This window comes from Rhipicephalus microplus, chromosome 6, assembly GCF_043290135.1.
Source record: "Rhipicephalus microplus isolate Deutch F79 chromosome 6, USDA_Rmic, whole genome shotgun sequence".
Classification (NCBI taxonomy): Eukaryota; Metazoa; Arthropoda; class Arachnida; order Ixodida; family Ixodidae; genus Rhipicephalus; species Rhipicephalus microplus.
Window position 1 is genome coordinate 111840314 of NC_134705.1, and position 13681 is coordinate 111853994.

The 13681-nt window shown below is 44.1% G+C and overlaps 1 protein-coding gene across 14 annotated transcripts in view; it reads right to left on the reverse strand.

Moving 5' to 3' along the window:
- Positions 1 to 13681, reverse strand: part of LOC119167419 (echinoderm microtubule-associated protein-like 2) — a 218094-nt gene that overhangs the window by 7539 nt on the left and 196874 nt on the right. For all 14 annotated transcript variants that reach the window (XM_075866424.1, XM_075866431.1, XM_075866422.1 and 11 more), the window contains 5 exons: positions 13214 to 13370; positions 11583 to 11680; positions 2622 to 2709; positions 535 to 630; positions 43 to 173 (listed from right to left, as the gene is read on the reverse strand). In XM_075866424.1, coding sequence (XP_075722539.1) covers positions 43 to 173; positions 535 to 630; positions 2622 to 2709; positions 11583 to 11680; positions 13214 to 13370 — 570 coding nt within the window. The remainder of the gene's footprint in view (positions 1 to 42; positions 174 to 534; positions 631 to 2621; positions 2710 to 11582; positions 11681 to 13213; positions 13371 to 13681) is intronic.

Below are 13681 nucleotides of genomic sequence, written 5' to 3' on the forward strand. Positions count from 1 at the left end.
AAACAAACAAGTAAACAAGTATCACTAAACAAACGGCAGTACCTTGGGCAGTGATGCAGGGTAGGAGAACAGCCTGACTTTGCCGAAGTCATCACCGGTGGCGAGTAGTCGGCCCGAGTGAGAACGAGAGCACGTGTTTATGTCTGTTCCATCAGCATTCTCAGGCCAGATACCTGCAACAGGCACGAAAAACGTGTTACACACCTTTCATCTCAACTGCACCAAGAAGCTTAGCGTGCTAGCACACGCGTGATAGCACGTCACCGCCCGTCTGATGTCAACAATGCGAGGTGTCATTGCACAGCTGCTCCCCATCTCACGAATGCAGATGGAAAATCTGCCTAACAGGGTCGTGTAAACAAGCCTACAGTAAATCACGTCTAGTTAAATAAAGAAGAAGAGAACTGTCTGAGACAGTTCTTCTGAGACAGTTCTGTCTCAGAAGAACTGTCTCAGAAAGCTACGCACAATGTAGCTCACACATTAACTCCTACTGACATGAACACAAAGACTTAAGGAAACGCACTAACTTACCATAGACGCTGAAGCCAATGGTGCACGTCTGCGTGTGCCACTTGAGGTCTCGAGTGATGGACATGTTGGTGACTTGCCGACAAACCAAGGCATTCCCTGAACATGAGAATTGGAAGTCGCAATCAACAACAGTGAGAAAGTTGACCAGAATTGTTGGCAATGGCATCCTTATGCACAATTCAGAATGAAATCTTCCTTCGGGAATTGCAAGATGAATTCAAGCACGCACATGTTAAACCTGCAAATATTTATTCTCCATTGATATTGATATTGGACCCCTTTATAAGAGACATGCACAGGGCAGCAACTGTCTTTTATATCTTATAAGCAGGGTACCATGCATCCGTTTTCTTATCAACCCATTTTAATGCAGGCACACTGGTGTCTCTTATACCCATTTGTCTCTTACATCAGTGCCTCTTATGAAATGGGTTCGACTGTTATAGCACAGCGCTGTAGCACCGTACTGCGTGTATGTCAACCTCCGTGTTCAGCTCTGCATTAAATACACTGAATGCAGTGCTGTGCTGCAAAAAACACTGTCTTTCTTGCCTTATGCTGTCAAACGAGGCACTAAACACCAAAGGAAACCGCATGCTCGGGAGAAAAAAATGAAGAAGGAGGAAGGTTTGCACTAATGGTATTCTTTGAGCCCCATAATGACCGACAAGCTTCTTTCTCTTTTGATAAAGAGCTGTACGAGCAATAGCTCCACTCCTCCCACTACAAAACTGGAAAATGACTGTGTGTGTGCATTAAACCTTAAAGCTAACTCAATGTCACTATCCTCCTGTTCCTCCTCGCACATGTTGTCATATCAATGGACATTTGCAGCATAGGTCTGTTCTCTCCTGCAAAGCTCCCTTATGGTTGCCAGAAATAAGCTTTGACATGCGACTCCCAGGCCGACAATACAAGAGAAAGGTAATTAGCATGCCCCTGCTCGCAAAGTCTAGCCAGCTAAATCCGTTGCCGCCGCTGTGTCCGCTCGAGTCATTTCGGCTGGTGTGTCTTCCGAACTAACAATAGTAAAGCTGTAAACTGTTTCTTTTCAGTGCCTTGTATGCATAATTATAACTCGGTACAAACTTCAGTGCTCAGGAAACGAGCAAAATGGAATGAATTCTCAAGGGGCGATGGCGGGGGTGGCATGTATACGAGGGGCAAAACAAATTTGAACATTTTCGACGGGCGCAGACGTCGTTTTCTGGTCGCATTGGCATTTTCGCATGAATTCTCCAATGCGAATTCTCCAGGACTCATATTTTATCGTGTCGACTTCGTGGCAAGGCTTTCCGGCTGCCTAAGCGGGGAAGCGAGATAATTTCCAATGAGTTTGGCCGCTTTCGCTCACACTGATGTCAACTGTGAGGGCGCTGCACCAGAAGCATGAGCGAGGAAACCGCCGCACTTGACCAAGAGACGATGAAAGCAGGAAAGTTCAAAAGCACATCACACACTTTTTTTCAGCAAGGTGTAGTTGCCAATGAAGTTCTTGTTCATCATTTTTATCAGCTTTAAGTTCTTTTTGGTTCATACGAATTCAGGCTGATACGAATATTTTATGCACTCCCTTTAAATTCGTATCATCGAGATTCTACTGTACATATATACCTTTGTAACGAATTTTAGGACAACTCATTTTCATGTAAGATGCAACTTTTCTAGAATGAGGTGTGAGCATACTTCGTTTGCTAAACCTTCCTGTACTCACGTAGCTTGCATAGGCTTAATCTATTGCCACTTAAATTTAGAACTGATTAGTACAAATGTAGTAATTTTTCTTCATTGGAATGCACTGCCCTGGTTTGTTTGCGCTTTGTCAATAACAGATTTTTTGTCTGCAATTCAAACGTGACGTTGTCCGTAATGGGCTGCAGTATGTAGAAATGGAGATCAATAGAATACCACTCAACCATGACATTTTTGCTCTTTCTCTTCCACTTATTGCTTCCTCTGAGGCCACCAGCGACCACCGAATGCAATTCAGACACAGCTCAAGTGTTACAAATACAGTTTCACCCCCCACAAGTGCATCTTTCTCAAGGCCTCTTCCAACATATATGGTTTATCGAAGACACACTCACAGTAGAGGAGCTCGTAGTCACCAGAACACGACCTCAGGTACGTGCTGTCAACTGCCCAGTCCAGATGAATGACAAAACTCGAGTGGCCCTGTCGTAAAAAAAACAAAAACATGAACATGTTAGGGCAAAATACACAGGATTAATGATGAACAATCGTCAATTACCTCATTACTGGAGTTTATTGCTTCATAACTGGCACAAACATTTCTCAAATCTGTCAAGAACGAGCGAAGTTACAAAGATTGGTTGGCCATTTTAATTATAATGTTGCACTGGGCTTCCACCTGTTGCAACACCATAAATAAAGCATTAACACACACAAAAAGGGTACTCGGAAAGTGGTGTGCAAACTTTCAGTTTATTTCCACAAAAGCACGTCAGAGAGTTACACTCAAATCTCGATCTACTGATCATGAATATAATGGATTATTGGTTATAACGAAGTAACTGAAGAATAGTTCTGTTGTAGATGCAGTGTTACAAACATATGTTTAGAGCATAATTTTGGATATAACCAAGTTATTTTTGTGACATATGCTACTTTGTTATAATGAGGTTTTAGTGAAGAGAACAGCAGATGACTATGTCACAATGTGTAATCATAAAACCAAGCTGATTTGGAGCCCTCATGTCTCGCGTGTGCTGTCTTAACTAATCTAAGTGTAATCAATAAAGTCAAAGGCTGCCTCCCTGAGACTAATATAAGGAAAGCTCGTGTTATTGTGTGAATTAAGCATTAAATACGCCTTCATAATTTCCACTGTTCCAAAAAAACATTAGAATGCCATACTAACTAGTCCAAGTTTAAGCTTTGCTACATGCCTTAAAAAGGTCCTGCACCCCCAATTACGCACGCCATTTCCGCCAGCCATTTGATTGCTATAGATCTTGACGACTGCCATGCCACCAATGAAATTGGTGAGGCTGAGGCATTTGATATTTTTATTTGTTTCCCCAGTGGGTAGGAATTCACAAGTTGTGATGTGATTAATACTCGTTAGAGCTGCAAAGAATGACCCCAATTTGTGCATCCATTTCAGTTTTCATGTAAGTGTCACCAGTAGTGCTGTTCTGTTGAATGGTCTAAGCAAAGAACAGTGTTCTACAGCCTCGTTCCAACGCGTTCCTGCACAGACCTCGTCATTGTCATCTTTGTGTGGCATCGGTTTCGGTGGCATCCCCAGTAATTCGTATGTAACAACGCATGGCATGTCACTTCCTTGTGGGAGCTTGCCTTAAAAGTCCATCCATTCGGAGTAGCTCATCGTTTCTGACAGATTTTGAACATTCTGTTGTCAACATAGCCATCAGATAAATCATGCGCAACACCAAATCCCTCATAAAGCGTGGTGCGGCGCCCACTCGTGACAGAAAGACCACTTTGTGCTGCAGCATTCTGGTACAGCAAAATGAAAGTAGCATTTCGATCAGAACAAGACAAATCAGACTGACTCTTAACTGGATGGGTGAATCCAGTAAAGGGTATGTCAGTTGATGTTGTCTGCTTGTATTATGATTGTGAAAATTCAATAAATTCTATTTGCATGCGTCCATCTCCAACCAGTCATCGTGTGTGTCAATTTTGTTTGTTGTCTGCTGTCTACGGGACTGGTAAAGCAGCTACACAGAGAGGGATGGCACAGGGGAACAAAGTTATGTCAATGTGCGACGCGACTTCGTGTTCTGTCCCACAACGATTCCTGTGTGCGGTAGTAATGGTACTGTATAATTTTATCACACTATAGACTGCAGCACTAGCACTTTATGACACTATATAACAAGAATTTCATCGAACGACGCTCACGATTCACGTCAGTTATTTATAGCTGGCGTAATAGCAGCAATCTGCTGTTTGATGACGCACGGCTGCCCCGCCCAGTCGCAAGTGAGATCAGGGCCTCGGTACGGAAACAGTGTGCTTGAAAGAGTGTCAACTTCGTGCTGCAGTTGTAAACACTACATGCCGGCCCAACTACAAAATTTGGCTTTTACAGCAGTGATTAACATTCGCAAAATGTGTTTTTTCACCAAGCGTGGGCAGCAGATAGTCGAACCTGCTCTTTAGTTTAAACTGTGGTGCCCGGCTATGGTGATGCTCAGTTTCACCCATGTTCAAATATCACCTCATCTATAACTATCACAATGAGCGCTTAAATTTAGGATGAAATAATTCCAGCACGTTTTCTGCGTTCACTGGGGCCATATGGCTAGACATGACCATAACTTAAAATTACAAAATGCACAATAGCACAGTGTTAACTCAACATTATAATTAAATAAAGCAATATTACCAAGACTAAAAAGAACTGAATGGACAAAGCACTTCAAAAATAAAGCTTAAGGGGAGATGCTACTCGAAAAACGATTTTCTTTAATAAGAGTCTGAATTCAACACAAATTGGAATGCTAATAGAGTTTTTTCTCCTCTTTTCAAATATGTCATTTATTTTCATGTAGATTGCTTGGTTTTCTTTCTGCAGGTCAGATACTGCAAAATTATGGCCATTGTTATGCAACAATTCTGACCTATTTGAGATAAAGCATGCAGATTTGAGATAAAGCATGCAGATATAACTAACTATGATCCTTTGGAACTGCAGAGTGCAAAAAACTATATAAATTTTGTGTGTAAAAAGGTGAAATACAGTAATAAAATAGAAAAATTTACTATGGCTCTAGTTGCCAAGGGCTTTCAATGTTATGTAATTTTTGAAAAACATAATCAAGCAGCACTGACAATCTGAATAAATACTTGCACTCTATGGGCCTTCATCATGCTATGTGCAAAATTTCATAGAGGTATGACAATTCTAAGTATACAAACTAGCGTGTATAAGAAGCACAGATCACACAAAACTGCAAAAGGAGAAAAATGCATTTGAAAGTTTGAAACCTTTTCTTTTATCACAGAGTTGTTAGAAATGCATAATCTTTGGCCATAATGTTCAACAGAACTTTGAAAAGCACTGCAAGTTACTAGAACTGTCCTGCAGCATAGGTTGTGCCCTCACGGTCCTTGCGAGCACTCTCTTCTAGCCGTGCCCTTTTCACTCCACGACGACGGTGGGCCCTTGCTTCTGCTGTCAGACGCTCGGACATTCTCTTGATGCGCCTCGCATCAACAGAACTTTGAAAAGCACTGCAAGTTACTAGAACTGTCCTGCAGCATAGGTTGTGCCCTCACGGTCCTTGCGAGCACTCTCTTCTAGCCGTGCCCTTTTCACTCCACGACGACGGTGGGCCCTTGCTTCTGCTGTCAGACGCTTGGACATTCTCGTGATGCGCCTCGCATCGCGGGAATCACTGAAAGTAACTAGATCTCTAGATGGCAGTATGTTGAGCTCTTCCAGGATGTGCTCGAAAGTAGCATGACCCTTGTTGAACCACAGGATTGCCATAGCTGCGGCAGTCTCGACAACCGTTCGGGAGACAAACTTAGTCTCCCCCTGTTGCTTGTTATGGCAATCTGATAGTATGTTTGGAGCTTCTGAATGGCTGGCTCTTTCATTTTCTGCCCTCGTGGTAATGGCACATGCAGCTTCCGTAGCGCGGTGCCAAGTCTCTTGGCCACATGATTAGTGCAGTCTTCTTTTTCTATATTGACAGCACCATAGACTTTTGACTCTGCAACTGCACTATATGCTTTGCTGTCACCGTCACTCAAGAATGTCATGAAATGCAGTGGGGTGTCATAAGTCAATGTTCTCTGCCAAATGCGCATTGCAGCCTCCGTTTCCATGGCATGGGAGGAACAGTCTGCATTTTTTTCACAGACTGGGCCATGGAATGCCTGCCACACTTCCTCATCTGGGCCCATATCCTTGTGCCTACTGCATGTCAGGCAGTAATTTGATATGACCTCGAAGTCTAAGCAGAGGCCAGTATCTAAGGAGATAACTGCGCCAATCCCGTTGTGGCTTTTGTGGCCCTTCTTCTGCCAAGTGCTGTCAAACATAACAGCCACATCAATTTCGCCTGCTACTTCTTTCGTCAACTCTCTGGATCGGCGCAAGTTTTCACTCACAGCTGCCATGGCAGCGGTGTGCACCTTCTTTGCTATCGAAAAAAATCCTCGGCGGTGCATTGGCTTTCGGAGCCCAATAATGCAGCAAAATCTCGACAATTGCTCATGCCCAATGCCGACAGCGCGTGCAGCCACCACCGCCTTCACATTTACAGCGAAACTATCTCGGGAGCTCCCAATGTCGTACCGTTGGCTCACTCGGCTGCTGCCGTCCGCCGTAACACGCAGTGACGTATAGGAGCACGAATGAACAGTTGCTGAGCATTTGCTGTTTTCGCAATGAAGTTCGAGGAGCGACGAAAGTCCCTTGCGCTTTTCTGCCGGCTCCCAACGGCAAGTTTTTGAATACTGCAAGCAGGGCATGCCGCACCTGCCACAAGTGCCATCAGCAAGAGGGTGCTGCACAAAACTGTCGTTGCACAAACCTCATCGCGCTGTCTTTCGTCTTTTTCGAAGAAGCCGAGCTTCTTTTCCGAAGCACTGACGAAAGAAAGCGCAGCGTCAATCCCTTCATTGCAGCCACTGTCGCTCGCGCACTCGTCGATGCCACCGTCAGGCCTAGCACACGTAGGCGCGTTCTCGTTCGTCGCCGTCGTTCGGGGCGCTTTACGCCGCCTTCCCTTGAACTTGTGCTTCGTTCGAAACTTCTGCGGTCTCACGTTGCACTTTTTCGGGCTTGTCATCGCGGAAATATGCGTAGACCCGCAGAAAAGCAGACGGACCAAATGCCGATGGCCGCCACCAACACAGCTGACAATGACTCGGTAGCCAATGGCGATGCGGCTTAGGGTGCCACGCGTTTCAAACCACTGAAACCACGTGATAAAGAGGCCTCGTTTTTATTTATTTTTTTGCCCACCTACGAAACTGGCGGTCGTCGGAGCTGTAAGAAGAAGGCCGGACGCAACTTTCCCGACCGGTTGCGATGGTGGGCGGCACTGCGACGGGGAGCAGCGCGCAGTCAAAGATGACCAATATCGGCGCAAATTCACGAAATTTTGAGCCACCGCGATGCCTTCATACACATTTTTTTGCATTTTGCAGTTCGAATTTAGTTTTGAAATTTTCACAGATGAAAGAAGAAGGTTTGAAGATTACAATGCAATAAAAATCAGAAATACAAGAAATTTCGCTAAAAACGCGATTTTTCGACTCGCATCTCCCCTTAAATAACCATGTCCCCAGTTAAAAACATTCCCAGCTTATCTAAGTATCGTGCATATGAAAAATAGCACAATAAAATGATAAAGTAATGTAAACTGACAAAATAAGAATACCTCACTTAAAGCGTGGCTTGTTTGAAAGATATATATTTTGCAGATATGAAACAAGTATGTAGCATCTGCACATACTACATAAACATACAGTAAAAGCTCGTTAACTCGGATCTCACGGGACCGAAGAAAATGTCCGAGTTAACCGAATTCCGAATTATCGAACGGACCATGAAAACAAAAGGAAAACGTACACGGCACCGACAAACCTTTATTTCTTAAAAAAGTGTGTTATTTTTGCCTCTCTCACCGTCGGAATTTCTGACAGAACGATCTTATTTAATCTCATCAGGTGGTGGTGCGTACGTTCACTGTCGCGACAACAAACGCAGAACTCCTCGAGGACAGCGAGGGCTTCGGAGGCCTCCTGCATGGTGCGGCGACGTCGCGTCGGCTCATCACGTCTTTCAATATCACAACCTTTTTTTCAAGATCATTTTCTGGCTGCTGTGGCCGCTTAACTCCTGTGACGGTCGCCATGAAGCGCGGCGGTGGCGGCGACACGCACAAACACAGCCGCGACACGCGAAGTCACAACACAAAAAACCAAGACACGAAGTAGTACACCAGTAGGCGTAGCATGGGCGTAGCGAGCAGCTGTTAGTAGACACTGGATGCGCCGGTGGCCCAAGCGCTTCTGACGGGTGGTGACTAGCGCCACCTAGCCACTTCCCCCTCATTCACTATTATCATCGTCATATTCTGCTGCAGTTGGCTCGGTTTCGGTTTCTCCAAAACTCCGGTTCTGCCGTCGGTTACGGCAAGCGGTGCTTGAGCCTCCAAGCCGCCGAGATCGCGCGACTCTGGAGTCTCGATAGCCCTCTCCGGAGTTTTCCGAGATAACCGGTGCGTGGCTAAATCCTTCCGAATCAATGAGCATTTGACCTCATTAAAACATACACAGTTTTGTTGGGACCGCGCCGCGAGTCCGAGTTAACTGAATTTTCGAGTTAACGAGGTCAGGATAAACGAGCTTTTACTGTACTTGGGATAAGAGACTAACCTTTGTGCAATGCACAGTTCATGAGTGACAAATAATAAGTTACCTTCAACACATATGCAATACAAAACATTCATACAGAATACGAAGAGTGTACGGTAATATCCAGAATAAGCAGCGTTGTTTACACATATACATGCGATACTTTGAGTCGTAGCAAAAAGAAAAATTAATCACAAGGAGAGATATGACAGATTGCCTTTATATGACAATAGTGCACAACAAATGGTGGAAAATATTTAGAGAGTATAAGACACATTTTCTCACAGCGGGAAGAGAGAAAGGGCTAAGGCACACAGCACAAGAAGAAAAATAAAAGCGAGATGACGAAAGACACATGCGAAAATGTTAAGAAATGCAAAACAATGCAGCACAGAAGAAACCGAGAGAAAGAGAATGAAACGGTGCAGTAGCAGTCGACATTAGGGGTGTGCAAATACCAATTTTCGAGGCCGAATTCCACCCAAATCTAATTGCACACAGCAACAGTCTCTTCAAATAGTTTTCAAGTACTGGACAGTTCTTCTCACACAATTTTCATAAGGAAACCTTTACGCCCTATTAGTATCAATAACATTAGCAAGTTTCCAGTAGTTCTTTGGTTATTGTAAAATTTTCCTGAACGTGGAACATGAGAGACATGATGCAAGCAATGCAGACACAAAACCAAAGAAGCGCTGCTTACAGTTCTAAAATGCTTGAAAACTGTTTCAAGAAGCGTTCATCCAGGTGAATAGCAGTCATTCGAGCTGCAAATCAAGCTGTAATCAACAATGAAATATTTACTTTCTTTCCACGCCAGTTTTCTTCCAGATGTTTTTTCTACCTAAAGTCAACTCTCACTTTACAATTGAATACTGAGAGAAAAATTTTTTCTTCCTGGATGTAATGAAAAGTCCCCTTTCACGTTAGAACTGTGGTCGCGTTAGAATCTAGTAAATGCACTCAAACCTCAATATAATGAACACGGATATAAAAAGTATCAGTTATCACGGTAATTCAAAAGTAGTCTTACAACACATATTGGGTTAGGAATAACTTTTGTAACAAGTTTTCGAATATAACGAAATCATGTTTTTGCAAGATGCTACTTTGTTAATAATGAGGTTTGAGTGTACGGTACATTTATTAGCTCATCGCTAAAGCTTTTCAATATTCGCACACCCCTAGTCTTTATCATTATCGTAATTGTTTTTTATTGCTGCTTCGTGCTGATTCATACCCATAGAAAGCTGGGGGTTCGCCGCGGTGCCTCCTGGTCCCGTGGAGGAGGAGGCTTCTAGGACAGACCGTGGGGCGTCACGTGACACCCAGGGGGGAGAGAGTGTTACGCAAAAGAGAGTTTTGCGATTCGCGTTGAAGCGAGGGGGAGAGAGTGAGGAGGCAAGAAGAAAAGAGAGAGAGAAGCTGGTAAGCAGCAGAAAAGATTTGATCACAAGTGAAACGGGCTCAGTATTACGATTACTGAACAGGTGATCGCAGAAGAGGAACAAGAATCACAGAGAGAAAATAAGCGTATTTTATAAGAAACAGCGCTTAGAATTGATCAGAAGCGTCGAGAGATGTTTACGTTAATACAAGTTGGCACAAACTGAACACTTTGTTGCCTAATGCTTACAAGAATACGAGTAGTATGGAAAGAAATCGGTGAGCCCTACTTACCAGAAACACGAATTAATTTACAGCTGATTCACTGATACCAGACATAAACTTAATATTTACTTATTCATTTATTTTCCTCGGTTGAGAGAAAATGAGCATTATTGCATTACCTACAGCACTGCAACTTTGTGACCTTAAAATATTTGTGACCTTAAAATATAAGTTTCGAAGCGGGTGACTGCCTATGCTATTGCATATTGAAATGATACAAGCTAAAAAGTCTGTTCTTTTCAGATTTTTTTTTTGTTCTCAACTCACTCAACACTACCTTAGCGGGGCGCAGTTCACAGTGCAATAAGCATCACATCACAGCTCACGGTAGTAAGCATCACTGCTTAGCAGTGATGTTTATTCATGCACTTATCCATTTCAACTTAAAACGCTGGAGCTGTGTTGGACATACTGTGATGTTAAGACAGTCATTATTTGGTGAAACGAAATTTGCAAATAAATGGCACTTTCTGAATGGAGCGATTACGAAAGCTTCCGTTATTACTGTTCCTAAAGCTCAAAAAGGAATATAAGGTGCTTCCGCGCAACATATTGTGTGCTTTGCGCTCATTTTTACCTTTTAAAGCATTCTATTTTTACGAGCTCAATTTCAATTACTCACATACACCCCCTTAATCAAATAAACAGCTGTTACGCTCTACAAAAGATTTATGCATAGCACTCCTACGCGCCCACTACTGTCGGCTTTAACAGCTGAGGCAATGCTTACCAATCGTACTGGAGGCTGAAAAATGTTCAAATCAGTTTGTGAGTAACTGGTTTGCATGCATTGTTCCTCCATCCAATCAAATGCAATACGCTGCTTTCTTTCCGGTCAGGTTAGCAATATCAATTATTTCGATAAAACACAAAGAAAAGCGAGAGTAATGTGCGAGACAATAAGCAGCAGGCATGAAGTAAGCAGTAGCACACTGACAGAGAGACGCCAGCAGACACACAGCCCAACCAGAGCGAGACACTGAATGCAGTTGTCACGGCCGTCAACTTACCGAACACCTGCTGATGCGATTGTACTTGCGGCCTTCTTCGCTGACTTGGTACACGTAGATGAAGCTGTCGCGCGAGCCAAGGGCAAGGAGCTGGCCATCTGCAGTATGCATTGAAACATTTACTAGTTACCTTTACAGTTGTGTAATTAAATGTGTTCATGAATTTATAAGTATGCATAATGGCAATACATCTCATACGATATTATATATTCATTGTATATAACCATTTATTATTGTGATGCCCCCATCGTCCTATGCCTCCTATAAGGCCTGTGAAGACTTTTGGACTGTGTCGCAATGCATAGCCCATTCACACCACAATCCTGGATGTTTGTAAATTTAAAGTACCGTTTTTACGAGCATAATTTGCGCCCTCGCATAATTCGCTCACCCCTGATATTTTACCAGGTTTTCAGAAAAAGAATATTTACTCGCATATTTCACGCTCCCTGACCCTTCCGAACCCAGCTAGTCCGAGCGCGCACCTTTGAACATTTCGATGCTTCGGCCGGGTGCGCGCCTCGCTGAGCAGACGGGCGCAGTCAAACAGGCTGCGAGTATGAAGTCCCTTTTACGGAGGACTGCCCCCGAACTATAATATAGTGTCCCTATAGAACAGCACACCCGAACAAAAACCTGCTGACGCGTTGCCAGAACTGCTCGAGCGTTTGCCCCCCCCCCCCCCTGTCAATCTCTACCACCGCGACAATGGGGAGAATGTACGCTCGCGTCACGGCACGGACGACTTTCTGCATCGGAGGCGTGCACCGACTGTTCTCCTCGTTCTCTGCGTCACCAGTGCAACGCTCGCTTGGTCAATTTCGGAAGGTTAGGTTCCACAATACGGCCGATGCGTTCTGACGGGTTCCTTGCAATGTACTACAATAATTAAATATATGGCGAAATCGAACCTCGCTGTTGTAACTTTTGACGAAGAAAGCGGGAAGCATGCAAAGCACTTCAAGGAGACATACTTCAATGTGATGACCGGCACGATCAGTACCCGAGAAAGCAAGAGAGTGCGCTTGCTTGCTGATACAAGTTTCCTGCCATTCAAGGAGGCCTGCAAGAAGTAAGCATCCGTGCGGATGCTTACTTCTTGCAGTATCACTGTGTCGTGGGACCCAGTTTCTCCCAGCATTGTCCAAACAGATTCAGGAAAACGGGGCATTGAAACGTCCACGACGTAACCGAGGTTGACGCGCTTCGGGAAGGTGGTGGCAGCGGCCGCAACGATCGTTCCCAATCGGACTTTGCGATGAGCGATTCCCGCTAGACCGCGCGTGACCGGATCCGACTGGTTAAAGTACGTACTATTTCTTTCAAATCTAACGAGTACACTTTGTTTGTGCTTCAATTTATTCCTTCCTTTTTAAATGTACATACTGCACGTGTTACGATTGCAACACAATATTTTGTATGCACTAGCGAAATCCCTGCGTAATCTGCACATCCCCTTCTCGGGCCCCCAAAATCATAAAAAAAAGTGTGCAAATTATGTGAGTAAATACGGTAAGAGTTCTATATAAGCGTAACTGACTATCTTTCTTTAAAGCCCCCCCCCCCCCCCCCCGACAAGCATTCCGAAGAAAAAAAAAAAGGAAAGGTTGCACGCAAAGCACCACACTCACTTGGCGAGAATGCGACGGCGTCGATGGGTTCGGTGCCGTCGCTGTGCATCGAGTATAGCTGCCGCGTCGATGAGTCGATGACGCTCCACCGACCCGTCCGCGTTGTGAGCACCAGAACACTTCCGTCGGGTGAGAAGCATGCAGCCTGTGCCTGTTCCTGTGTGCACATAGAAGCGCAGAAAGTTGAGTTAGTTGGCAATGAATTCATTGTGGCACATCAGTGTGAGAAATTGTGTATGCATGAAGCGAGCAATAAGACAAAGTGCTGAAATTTGATTTGACATAATTGCCATGTGCAAGCCAAGACAGCATCATTATTTCACAATAATATAAACAAAAAACAAAAAAGTAGCTAGCTGCTTCGGTGCCAGAGTTATTGACGTCTGGTTTAAGCTTTGATTACACACTTGAGTAGTATAATAAGCCTCACTTATCGATCCAGTTAGAGCATGCTTATTCTTAGACAAA